We start from the raw sequence: 13,610 nt of genomic DNA on the forward strand, positions 1-13,610 counted from the left end.
CGTCTCCTGTGAGTGCACCAAGAGCTTGAACCCCCGCACCCCCCGCTGTGCTAAATGTTTCACATGCCTGAGCCCGTGGAATCCTCACAACCCTGTGAGGTTTAGATACTCGTATTAGTTCCACTTTATGGAAGTTCTCCTGGAGGCTGAACAGTTTGCCCAGGGTCACACCACACAGCTGGTAGGGCCCAAGTTCTGCCCGCCCTTAACTCATCATACTCTCTAGATCTGTCTGAGCAGTGTTGTCCTCACTGGAACTAATCTGGAAATGAGTAGGATGTTTTGAGGCCTCATAATGACTGGCATTTGGTGGGTTTGGGCTAAATTATATCATTACTGTGGTCCATGGATGTAGAGGCTGCTAAAGGGATCGGAAGAAAATATAGAAAGGAGACCTCCTAGATTACAGCCAATCCCTCTGGGGTCTTTAAGGATGAGTAGGAGTTCACCAAGTACGGAAGTGTAGGAGGACATTCCGGGCAGAAGAATCACCCTGAACAAAGGCCAAGAGGTGTGGGACTTGACCGAGCCAAGAAGGGTAGCAAGCAGGCGGGGTCGCTTCTGCCCCCGCGCCCCTCACCTGCTGTCTTTCCTTGCTTCCCCCGCAGACGGGGCTGTGGTGTGCATGCTCCAGTTCCCCAGCCCCAGCTGGTACTGGGATACCGTGACCAAGATCTGCGTGTTCCTCTTCGCCTTCGTCGTGCCCATCCTCATCATCACCGTGTGCTACGGCCTGATGCTGCTGCGCCTGCGCAGTGTGCGCCTGCTGTCGGGCTCCAAGGAGAAGGACCGCAGCCTGCGGCGCATCACGCGCATGGTGCTGGTGGTGGTGGGCGCCTTCGTGGTGTGCTGGGCGCCCATCCACATCTTCGTCATCGTCTGGACGCTGGTGGGCATCGACCGCCGCGACCCGCTGGTGGTGGCCGCGCTGCACCTGTGCATCGCGCTCGGCTACGCCAACAGCAGCCTCAACCCCGTGCTCTACGCCTTCCTCGACGAGAACTTCAAGCGCTGTTTCCGCCAGCTCTGCCGCACGCCCTGCGGCCGCCCGGAGCCCGGCAGCTTCAGCCGCGCCCGCGAGACCACGGCCCGTGAACGGGTCACCGCCTGCACCCCGTCCGACGGTCCCGGCGGGGGCGCCGCCGCCTAAACCGCGCCGGCCCGGCCCGCCTAGCGCCCCTCCGGGGTGACCTGGCCGGCACCCGGGACCCGCAGGGGGCGGGGCCGCGACGCGGAGTGGGGCCGAAGGCGCCCCTGTTTTGGAGAACCGGGTCGAGCGGGAGCCTGGCAGGGGCCGAGAGGCGGGGCCCCTGCGGAGGGGCGGGCCTCCGGGCTGGGGCGGGGCGAGGGGCGGGGCCTTTGGGCGGCTGGTGCGGTCTGCGGTTTTGGGTCGGGTGCCGGATGCTAGCTAGGACTCTAGGGGAGTGGGGCCTGTGGCTCTGGGACCCGACCGCTAGACGGAACCTCTGCGGCGGGCCAGCCTCAACCTTGGGACAGCCTCGGGTACTAGCCAGAGCCGGCCTTGCTGGCCTGGGACCTGAAAAAGCCAAGGACCCAGGACTCAGGGGGCCTTGGTGGAGACCTAGGCTTGAGAACAGGGCTGCAAGACTGGGTCTCTGTCTGGTGGGGGGTGGTCCTCTTTTGGGGGCGAGAGGGAGGGACAGGTCAGCCAAGCGGCGACAGCTCAAGACTGGGCCACGAGGTAGGCTAGTGCCACGAGATAGGCTGTGTGCAGGGGATGGCGGCCTCAACCTTGGGGTAGAGTCCCAGCCCCGAGTTGTAGCCAGAGGCGGGGTTGCTGAGGTCCAGGTCCAACTGGACTGTCGTCATAAATAGAAAATAAAATCGAGAGGGAGAGAGAAACAGTATGCCTTTTCTGCCCTTGACAGTCGTTTTCTTGGAATGGCCTCAGCATGGATGCGTGTTTCCCGCACTTTATGCCAGTGGGGCTTGGGACAGGACAGTGGAGCAGGGCCAGCACCTTCAGGCTAGGATAGCAGGACAGGCCCTCAGCTGGGGTAGGATCCCCAGCTCCCGGTTCTATGGGGCTCAGAAGGAGGAGGGAGGTCTGGCAGCTCCAAAACCAGAGCTGCCAGATGGCCTCTGTGCCAAGGGTTGGGGGCTGGGCAGAGGCAGAGGTGAGGCTGGGGAACTTCTTTGTAGACAGTAGGTCCTCAAGCTGGGGGGCAGACGCTTTTGGGGGTCCCCAGGGGCCTGACTTCTCTGTCCAGGTGCTGGAGGACAGAAGACAATGCTAGCAAGAGCCCCATGCATGGTAAGTGGCAACTGGGACTGGGTGGGGGCATCTGAAGGACCAGTGTGGACTTTTCTTCCTGCCCATCTCGGGTCTCTAAGAAGAACCTCCAGGAGATCCTCCTCCTTCTCCCAACACCTGGACGTGTCCAGTGTGTCCAGTGTTTACAGGCAGCTGGAACTGCCCACACAGGAGCCTGTCTCTGAAGGAACTGGGAGGAAGAAGGCTTTCCTAACTGATAGGAGTTTTTCTCTTCATGTGTTTGGCATTTTATTCAGGCACTCCCAGATCTTTGCTCTCCTATCAGGGTCTGTCCTTGTTCCCTGTGCCTCCCCCATGCTTCACCTCCTCTCCCCGCCCCCTCCCCACCACAGACACTGCCTCAGTCCCACACCCCTGACTCCCTATTGAAGCAGTGAGCTGACATCCTTGTAGAAACAAATTAATTTTCTTCCCTTTTTGGGACAGATGGTGAGAAACTGACGTCTTTGTCTCAAACCACAAAAAAAAAAAAAAAAAAAAAAGAAAAAGAAAAGAAAAGATACCTCTTCTCCCTTTGACAGTCATTTCCTTGGAACAAAAGCCTTTCTCTTGTCTGGGAGACTGTCACTCCAGCAGGGGCTGATCTAGCGTTCAGGAGGTTGAGGGCTTAGGCACCAGGATGGGTGCTGGGCACCTTAGGGATAGGGATACCCTTAGTAGACAAAGCACAGCTCCCCTCTTGGGGTGTGGACCCCAGAAAACCCCAGACCTTGGAATTTGCTTCCTCCAGGCAATGGCTTCAGTAGCACTTTGGAAGATGTAGGGCAGTGCCCAGTGCCCCTGGAGACTTCTGTGTCTGAATGGGAGGGGGGTGTATCAGCAAGGCAGGGGACCCTCCTGGACACTCCTCTTCATGTGGGACCCCCGTCTTGGGGAGATGTCAGAGATCGGGGACAATTTAGGGACTAGGGAAGACTTCTGAAGAAGTTGACATTGGATCCAGGCCTGTTGATTCTCTCTGCAAGGACTCTGTCCCCTTCAACTCTCCTTCCTTGGATCTGCGCCTGCCGTCTCCCATGGCTATAACAAATCTGACTGGTTTTTACTACTTCTCATACATAAATGTGTCCCAGGGTCCACAGAGGCTGGGTCCAAACCACGTGCATTTAAGGTAAAGTGAATTTGTACCAAAATCAACTTGATGCCAGGCTGTGCACCCTAGGGACTGGGACTCGGAAATAAGTCAGATACAGCCCGGCCCTCAGAAAGTTCATGCCCAGGCTGGGAGACAAGGTGTCCGCAGAGCATCATCTGCGTGTGATGTGTGCAATGAAAGGAAGCCCCAGGGAGGGTGTCTTGGGGAAGTGTGTTTTCTAGCTTTTTACTAAGACACATCCATAGAAATTCTAGAAGGGGTGGAAAAGAGAGGGGCTTAAAGGATATGTAGGGCTTGGCCACCAAGAAGAGGGAACAGTGTGTGCAAGAGCATGGAAATGTTGAGGTGCTTGGCAAACCCGAAAAAAGCTGTCCACATCTGGAGTTTGGGGCTTAACTGAGAGCAATTTTGAGTGTCAGGCTCTGTGCTAAGCGCTTCGTGCACATTGTCCCTTCGAGCCTCGTGAGAGCCCAGGGGAGGTACTGTTACCCTTATTTTAGACCACAGGCTCAGAGATCAAGCCACTGACCCCTAAGTCACAGAGCCTATGGTGGCAGCAGAACTCAGGTCAGTAGGACTTCAGGGTCTGAGTTCCTGGTAAATTCCAGGGATCATTGATACAGAAGAGCCTTAATTGCTGGAACTCTGGAATGAGGATTTTTGAAGACTTAAAACCAGGAAAAATCTGAAGGAAAAGGGCAATTTTGCATGAACTTTTGTTCCTCCTGTAGCTCTCCAAACCTTCACATTTCAAAATGTACTGTGTGTGATACATTTTAAAGCTCCAAATTGACAGTGTAATTCTAGATCATCACAGGGCTCTCAGAACCATGAAGTAGGTTCTGATTCCACACACACCCCCCACCGTTTCCACTCCTCTCTCTTCAGGAGGTGGGGGCAAGCTTTTGCCTCCAGTTTCAAAATGTCCTACAATTTCCTGTCTTTTCTTGTGGTGACAGAAGTAGCGGTGAAAGCTGGAGTCAAGATTTGGGTTTCCCTCACTGTGCCTCAGTTTCCTCATCTGTAGAACGGACTTCCTTCATGGGCTTGCTGTGAGGACTTAATGAGTTCATTTACAGATAGGGTCCAGATCATAGGTCAGCTCTCAGCACATGGCAAATAGCTGTCATTAGGAGGTCTGCTGCAGCACGAGGTCAGAACTGGAGACCCAGAGGGAAAAGCAGATGAACTTTCAGGGGCAGCAATACAGAGAGAAGAGCCCGGGGACCCAGCCTGAGGATCCCCCTGCTTTCTAGGCTCAGGAGTCACAGCGCGGAGAGTGAGATGCTGCTGGAGAAGCAGGAGGAGGTTGGGGAGAATGTGCTGCCATAGAAACTGGAGGAGGGGGGCGTTCCCAGCGGGGAGGGAGTGATGGATAATGTCAAGTGTCATATAAGAGAGGTTGGTGGTGGGGAGGGCAGGAGGGTGATGAGAATAAAGCAGAGCCTTCAAGTTCAGTTTCCTACATGGCTTGGGAAACCCCAAATCTGGATTCAAATCTCAGCACTGAAGCTAACCAGCGGTGTGACCTAGGCAAGGGGGTTGCCCTCTCTGAGCTTTGCTTTTCTGTTAGATCTAAGACAAGGGAATGGGTCAGTCTCTGAGGTTTTATCTCTGATAAGTGTCCTGATTTTGCTGGGTTCTTGGCTGCTTGCTAGCAGTGGGATCTCAGGCCGGTCATTTCACCTCCAAGGGTCCCATCTGAAGGCTAGAGATATGGCAATTGAGGTTCCTACCAAAGTGCCTGACACCTAGTAGGCCAGTGAATACAGAATTATTCTGTGATGATAGTGGGGAGCTAAGGAGACCTGCTTAGCTTGGAATTTGAAATGTTCCTCAAGGTGGAGAAAGCCACTACTGTCTGGAGAGAACTTGGAGGAGCCACAGTCCAGGCTAGTCCCCTACTAGACCTCTGCCCAAAGGCCAGCCCATCTATTTTCAATGGCAGAGCCTCAGCTGGCCTCTGGCTGCCTTCTCCCACTGGACCTACTACAGATCCAGGCTGGGAACCAGCTCAGAGGCTTCAGAGCCCCTAGGAAGTAACGCTCCCCCCACCCCCAAGGTCATGGTCCCGGCACTCACACGTGAAACACTATACACAACTTTCTCTTCTCATTTATGTATTTATTTATTCTCCTTCACTTCATTCCTGGGCACTGAGCACACAGTGCGGACAGCTCCAGGGAGGGAGCCCAGCTCCGAGTTTACAGATGCTGGGAGACCAGAGGAGACTGGGGTGAGGATCTGGCAGCAGGTGGCTGGGGAGTTCAGAATGGGTCCCTGAGGGGCTGGGGAGAGGCATCGCTTATCCTGTCCTGGTCAAGCGCTAGAGCTGGGGATTGCCCAGGTTCCAGCCCCATCCCTGGCGCTGGCCATGAGCCCCACTGTGGTAATACTTGTATTTGATACACAGCACCCCCCTTTGTTCTAAGCACTTTACATGGTAATTTACTTAATCTTTGCAGCATGACTCTGAGGCAGGCACTATTATAATTATTACCCCTACTTTATGGATGAGGACCCCAAGGCTCAGGGGAATGGCCTGTCCAAGACCACAGAGCGTGTCCATGGCTGGGCCAGATAGGATCACGTCTTAGATCTGTCAAGTGCACTTCCTCTGCTCTTCTCCTCCTGCCTCCCACGAGGAAACTGATGGCACAGAGGGCACCAGGGAGACTCCTGTGTCCAGCTCATAGTCCGGGACTGAGCCTTCCCGGTGGTGGGTTCTATGCCTCATCATTTTGGCGTCAGACACCTCCCAAGGAATCGCTGTGACCTTAGCGGGGCCCTCTCCCCATCCATTCCCTCCCTCCCTTGGAAGCCTTGCTTGTTCTATAATTTTTCATCTGCCTGCTAGGACTGTGCTGTATGACCTTGGGCCAGTCACTTCACTCTGGGAGCCCCTTTTCTCGGTCGTGGAGGACAACAATCACAAGAAGTTGTGAAGATTTACAAAAAGGCTTGTCTGTTTGGTGTCACAAATGTTCCCAGCAAATGGCACTGCGGCTGGCCCACAGTCGTCATTCAACCAAGCGAATGATGAAGTGCCTGGTGCAGAGTAAATGGCTGAAATGTGGAGCTTTTAATGCGATTGAGCCTTTTAGGTTATACCCGCTCTGACCCACATCTCTTAATACTGTAGGCGGGTCAGGAGCAAGGACTTTGTTTCATAACCATCTCCTTGAGTTTCAGAAGATGGGACAGTGTACCCTGGAAAAGGCATTTTCAAGAGGACATCTTCTCTGCAAGTACTTTATACATAGCTGTCCCCTTTTGTCCTCACCAAGCCTTGCCCTTCCAGGCACCCAAGAGAGGGGCACAGTCTGGGAGGAAAGGAAGATCCCTGGGTGGCACTGGCCTGGGCCTTCTGGCCAGAAACTTTGGGTCATGGGGGTGGAGCCCCTTGGTAGGTGGTGATGCAGGTAACATCCACCTGCTGGAGCTCACCTTGCAGAATCTCCTCTTGGAATAAATCCCAAGCTAGGAGATGGAATATGGGCTTGACTCTGTCCTTCACTTCATTGCTGTGTGACTTTGGGCAGGTCTCTGTCCCTCTATGGGCTGCTGCCCAATGGAGGGACAGAGGTAGGGGTTGATGGGTTCCAAGGTCTTTGCCATCCTGAGAGAGAACAGAGATCTTTCCCTCATGTTCCTTGATCCCAGCAACAGACATCTCCGGTAAGATGCACTGGGCATTTGCCCAGAGGCAGAGAAAAGGGTACCTAGGGGTCTGGTATTTGTAATTGGAGCTGCCCTACTTTTGGGATGAGGTTGGCAAGCATGTCAAAACAAAGCTTGACTCAAACACCTGATTTTTTGCCTATCTCAGGTCCCATCTTGGTACAAAGGACCAACCTTCTGTTTTCCCAATAAAGAAAAACACTATTCTCGGTGTCCACATCTCTGGCTGTTTCTTTTGCTTATTTCTGTGGTCTCCTCATGGTGGGGGGCTAGTCTGGGGCGTGATACAGACCTGCCTGCTCTCACTGGGTGGGTAGACTAGCTCTACCTTTGGGACTGTCTCAGAGGGAGAGGCAACACTGTCGTTAAGAACCCTATCTGGGGGTTCCTGGCTGGCTCAGTCCCTTGTCCTCCAGAACTCTGCCCACCCCATGTACCTATTGGGGCTCCCACTAACTCCCCCTCCTTTTCCCTCCACCTTACTCCCACCTCTGTTCCATGCTCCTGCCCCACAGTGACCCTTCTTTTGGCGACAGAAGCCCTAAACCTTCTCTGGGAACATTCAGGGAAGCCCTGGGTGTGGGGATGGATGTCCCAAGAGACCTCCACCCCCCTCTGTGCACCCTTCCTCAGTGGTTGCTGGTCCTCATGATTCATAAGTAATTCTCAGGAAGGAAAGTTCCTGACCCAGGATCTGTCTTCCCAGTAGGTGTGACCAGGTCTTTCAGAGAGCTCCAGGGCCTGGAGCTGCTCCTCCCCTTCTGAAGCAACCCCCCTTCAGAGACTCTTAGCCTCTTTCTGCCCCTGTGGCTGCCCATCCTGGGACCTGCTGTGGGCAGGTACTGAGCACCAATTTGGGTGGGCTGCCCTCACCTGGACTGGGATCCCAGCCCCCCCTCAGCTGCAGACTGATTGGGTGGGGTTGGGGGCAGGGGTCCTGACTGCCCAGGGTGGGGAGGGGGCTTAACCACCTGGACTCACCTTCCTCACAGGGGGGGTGGGGGAAGTTGCTCAGGTGAAGACTTCCCAGAGGTCTGGCAGCTCTGCCCAGAGCTTACTCCCCCTGAGGCTGGGAAGAACAGCCCTGAAGGGTGTGTGTGTGTGTGTGTGTGTGTGTGTGTGTGTGTGTGTGAGAGAGAGAGAGAGAGAGAGAGAGATTGCACAGCATGTGTGAGAGCACCTCGGTGTATATGGAAGTGTGCACGGTGGAGATTTTCATTCACCTTTGTGTCTGCCTTGAAGAAAAACATATCTGCTTGACCACTGTGGGCATCCCTTTCTCTTCTGTAAAATCTTGTGATTATTATAGCTAACTTACCAGGACTCTTCTGAGGACCCAGTGAGGCAACAGCTGTACATGGTAAGCAGGACACAGTATTAGTGATGGGGAAACACAGTCTGCCTTTAACCTTCGATAGCTCCCAGTTGCTTGGAAAATCCAGAGGATCTCTCATGCCCCTTCCCAATGGGGGATTCTAGGAATCTAAGTTCAATCTTGTCTGCCTGCAACCTCCAAATTCCCTCAGAGGGAGACAAGGCTGCACTTCGGGAAGAGGACTGCTGAGGCCTGGCCCAAGGATAGGCAGTTCTCAGAGAAGTACAGCAGGCAGGACAGACAGCAGTCATGTGCCAACTCTGTCACCTTTCCAGGTCAGCTCCATTCCCTCTGCCTCCAGGAAGCCTTCTCTCATTGTTCTGTTCTGATCCTTTGCCCTGTTTAGACCTCCCACAACTGCTATCTGGGCACCCACAAGCAGGCTGCTGGGCTCCCACAGCCTCGTCAGACATATGGGAACCCTGTCACTCCCCAAAGGGAGAGAAAAGGCCCCTGAAAAGGAACACAGGTGTTTCCCCCCAATAATGTCTACAGTTATTACAGAATACTCATTATAAAAACTGAGAAACCTGGTAAGTTTGGAAAGAACAGGTAAAAACATCATCCATTGTTCCTCATTCTATTGACTTGTGAATGTTCTTCCTCACCCAGGGGAAGCCCTGGGCAGGGGGTGGGGGCCACAGGTGACCCCAGAGCTCTCTGAAATGGCATATGCACTGTGTGTCACCTTGCACACACCGGATGTTCCAGGAATCCAGGACCAAAAAGTTAAGAGAGGTTTCCTTGAGTGGAGGGGTCCATGCATACAACACAGTCACATGCAAATAGACCCACAGACCTGGAGGCCACACATACACACCAGACTGCACAGACATCCTCCTCGCACACACACTTCCTTATACACACACCTCCTACCGAGGCACACACTCATTTATACACCCATGTTCGCAAACGTGAGACAGCCAAACGGCTCGTCCTGGGAGAAACCTCTGTAAAGAGGCAGGACAGGCTCATTTCACAGACGCTACTGCCACCTACTGTCCATTCCTTGCACCAGCACCCTTACTCACTTTTCCTGGACTGCGGTGGTCGGGGGCGGAGGTTCATCCACCACTCCCGGCTCCCTCCATCTCCTCGGAAGCTGTGGACTGGAACTGGTTCCTGAAAGACGCCCTTGAAGGAGGGAGGCATTCTGTTGGAAGACACTAGGTGAGTGTGGGCTGGGCGGGGAACGATCAGTGACCGCCCTTTATGTGTCAGGCTCTGCTGTCCTTGACCACTGTCACCTCTTTTCTCAATCCCACGGGCTTTATGCAGCACCCTGGCACATGCGAAATCATAACAACTATTACAAGTGAATAAATCAAGACATGAAGGTTTTGGTCCCCCGCAACCCTGCCAGGGGAGGTTGTTTAATGTAAGGTTTGTTTGTTTGTTTTAAACATTTTATTTATTTATTTGACAGAGAGGCAGGTAGAGAAAGAGGGGGAAGCAGGCTCCCTGCCGAGCAGAGAGCCCAATGCGGGGCTCGATCCCAGGATCCTGAGATCATGACCCCAGCCGAAGGCAGAGGCTTAACCCACTGAGCCACCCAGATGCCCCTAATGTAAGGTATTTTTAACATATCTCGAGATGGAGGCTCAGGGCAAATGACTTGCCCAAAGTCACACAAAGCTTCCTCTGTTGTTCTGAAGAGAAAGAAAAGGAAGATACAGCAAAGCTGAAAATCTTTACTAAGCTGGAGAGGTCCAGCTCAGATCTCATCTCTAGAGGACCAGGAGAAGTGCCCAGAGGTGGATGAAGTCTACCTGGAGAGATGGTTTCTCTGCTTAGGAAGGTTCCCCTACCCTGAACTTTGGCTTCAAATTCATTCCTTCAGCTAGTATTTATTCACAGTATGGTAGGCTCTGGGCTCAGACTGAGGACGAGCAGTGCACAAGCAGAGGAAAGTCTAGTCTCTGCCCTCATTCCAATGTTGCAGCTCCAAAAGGGCCCCTTCCTTGCTCTCTTACCCCCAGGGCCCTGGGACCCCTCTGAACTTCTCTTTGCCAGCTGTGCTGAGTGGATGGGAATCCAGAGTGACAGCAGGGGATGTGAGTCGGGGAGGGAAGGGATGATTCCCATCCTAACTGTCCAGTATTGAGATGGAGCAAAGAAAGCCTTGAACCTACAGTCAGGCAGACCTACATCTGAATCGGCCATGAACTTGTTTTGTGATCTCAGTCAAATCTCTTACTCTTGGGCTTCGGTTAAAGCAAAGAGCTTGAACATCAACAGTTTCTCCAACTCATGGTTCCTTAGAAGGGCTGGTGGAGGCCAAACAGGGGAAGACTGTGGGGGAGGCCAAGCAGAGGGCACCCCACACATCCCCTCATGCCCACTGCTTTACTCAGAAGAGCACTGCTTCCCTCTGTTTCCCTCTTTGGGCTTCTGTGGTTAAGTGAGTCTGACAATCACTTGGACTAGTTGATCTCTAAGTTATTGTTAGGTCTAAAAGGCTTTTTTTTTTTTTTGGTAAAGATTTTATTTATTTATTTGACAGACAGAGATCAGAAGTAGGCAGAGAGGCAGGCAGAGAGAGCTAGGGGGAAGCAGGCTCCCCACAAAGCAGAGAGCCCGATGCAGGGCTCGATCCCAGGACCCTGAGATCATGACCTGAGCTGAAGGCAGAGGCCTAACCCACTGAGCCACCCAGGCCTAAAAGTTTTAAGACTCGGTCCGGATCTTACTTGATCCCCAGCTGATGAGCTAGAGGAGAGCTGGGACTGGGTCTGAGTCCTCTCGCTGTCTTCCCACCCCCATCCCGCAGGCCTGGCTACAAGAGGAGGGGCTCAGGATGTGTCCACCTGGTGACCACATGTGGGTGACATCAGACTGATAGCACAGCAGGGACTCAGCCAACAGCGTGGTACTGACCACACACAGGGCTGGCACTGCCCAGGAAGGTAAGGGCAGACAGGGAAGGCTGCCTGGGGGCGGTGTAGGGGTGGGAGTAAGGCATGAACCCAGATCCTGCACCAGCTTCTGAATCCCCAAATCTCCCATAGGGGACCTCAAACCAGACTCACTGGGAGGCTTAGACATCAGTCAAGACTTCACATAGGCCCTAGAAGGATCCTGGCTTTGGGTTCACAGGGTCATATATTTCTGTAAAATTTGCAAATGTCAAATATATTAATTTGCATTGGCTGAGATCTTCCCACTCTGACTTCCTTTCCTTCCCACTCATATCCTATAGCTTTGAATGGCTACAGGCATTTTCTATTCTTAATCCTTCATTCTTCTCCACCCCCCCCCCCAAGTAAGCTCCATGCCCTACATGGACCTTGAACTCACAACCCTGAGATCAAGAGTTGCATGCTCTACTGACCGAGCCAGCCAGGTGCCCTTTCACTCTTTTTGTTAAAGAGGCCCCCAGATAAGCTTTAGGCCCCACAAGCCTGAATCTACCAGGATCCTCTGTTTTCTCTGTTTCAAAGATAGATAAAGGCTGTGAAAGGTCTCCATAGGAGTAAAAATGACCTCCCTGAGTCCTGAAGGCACTGAGAATTGAGAAGCAAGGAGGAGAGACTTGCCTAGGGTCTCAGGATCCAGGACGGATCCACCTGAGCGCCCAGCCCCCCTTTCACTAACTCCCTGCTGACCCCGTGATGCCCAGAGCAGCTGCCCCCTCTGGAAGCCCAGAGAGCTGGGCTCTGTGCCTCTGCCCCAGTGGCTCTAGGACCACGAGGGGGCAGCAGACACCGTGCTTCCTTCTCCCTGGAGGCCTGTTCGACACAGCTCCCGGCCTCGCAGAGCCAGAATCTCAGTGGGTCCCAAACACCTCCTTTAGCTCTTTCCTGCCATCTCAGGAAACAGGCAGTTCTGGCCTCGCCACTTATTGGCTGTGTACTCGTGAGCGAACACTTTGCCTCTCCAAGCTTTGTTTGACTCGACCATATAATAGGGATATCTTGTGGGTACAGGTTAGTAAAGCTCCTAGCAGATACATAATAAGCGAATCATTAGCAACCACAGCTGGTTCAATGGGGGCTTCTGGAGATGGAGCCTTCTCTCCCGGCGGGAGTGGCCCCCTCCCCACACTTGAGCAAACCCAGAAGAACTCATAGGCAGCAGGGCCTTCCAGAGCCCTTATGTGTTCATTGGTGGGCACGCTCTGCGTCCATGCCTGGGTCCCTCCCTGGACCAGGGCATCAGACGGCATTCCCTCCATCCTTCTCTTGGAAGGGGATCTCTGCAGCCTCATGTCCACCTTGATGTCATCCTGGGGCTCTGCCTCTGGCCCAGGCTTCAGATGGATTGTCCTGGGGGTCCTTGAGCCAAGGACTGCCAATTCTCCTTCTCTTCTCAGCTTCCCCCCATCAAAGGATTGCCACACCCAGCCAGGACATGGCTATCTTTACCTTAAAGACCTCCTGGCTGTCCCCAAGTCTGCCACCACCCCCCCATATGGCCCCCATCTAAACATGGCATTCACTCTGGGCCAAATATACCAAACCAGCTTTTGTTCCCAGGGTACAACTTCACCATCCAGGCCCTGATGCAGGCTGTTCCTCCACCTGGAACACCCTCTTCCATTTCCACCTAGTAAACTCACTCTTAAAAGTCTAGCTGGTAGGCCACCTCCTCCAGGCAGCTTTCTCTAATCCCACAGTTGGGACCCTTTCTCCTCTCTGGGCTCGGGGTATACTGTTACTTTAAGGCCTTTCTCATAGGAGGCCACAGATCACACCAGGACCGTCCATTATGTCTGGAGAACAACTCTGTTTACAAATGGCTTTCCCTTTTTGTGTCTTGGAGTCAGGAAAGCAGGCAGAGTTGTGCCATTACCTCATTTGACTGACACGGAGACAGGCTAGGAGAGAAATAGGACTGGCAGGTTCCACGCCCTGCCTTGCCCTGCCTTACATAGTGGAGTCACAACTGAAACCGGCGCAGATCCCAGCCACACCCCCTGGTTCAAGCCCGCGCTTGTGTCTCCACCATTCCATGAGGCCTGGTCTTGTGACTCTCCCCCCTGCTTTTTTTTTTTTTTTTAAGATTTTATTTATTTATTTGAGAGAGAGACAGTGAGAGAGAACATGAGCGAGGAGAAGGTCAGAGGGAGAAGCAGACTTCCCATGGAGCTGGGAGCCTGATGTGGGACTCGATTCTGGGACTCCAGGATCATGACTTGAGCTGAATGAATTTTTTAAAGATTT

The 13,610-nt window shown here is 53.4% G+C and overlaps 1 protein-coding gene across 1 annotated transcript in view; it reads left to right on the forward strand.

The window, feature by feature from the left end:
* Window positions 1-7,286, forward strand: part of OPRD1 (opioid receptor delta 1) — a 39,872-nt gene extending 32,586 nt beyond the window's left edge. Inside the window, exon 3 of the mRNA XM_059376891.1 lies at window positions 609-7,286. Coding sequence (XP_059232874.1) covers window positions 609-1,150 — 542 coding nt within the window. The 3' untranslated portion in view covers window positions 1,151-7,286. The remainder of the gene's footprint in view (window positions 1-608) is intronic.
* The last annotated feature ends 6,324 nt before the right edge of the window (window positions 7,287-13,610 follow it).

The sequence above is a fragment of the Mustela nigripes genome, chromosome 14 (genome assembly GCF_022355385.1).
Source record: "Mustela nigripes isolate SB6536 chromosome 14, MUSNIG.SB6536, whole genome shotgun sequence".
Lineage (NCBI taxonomy): Eukaryota > Metazoa > Chordata > Mammalia > Carnivora > Mustelidae > Mustela > Mustela nigripes.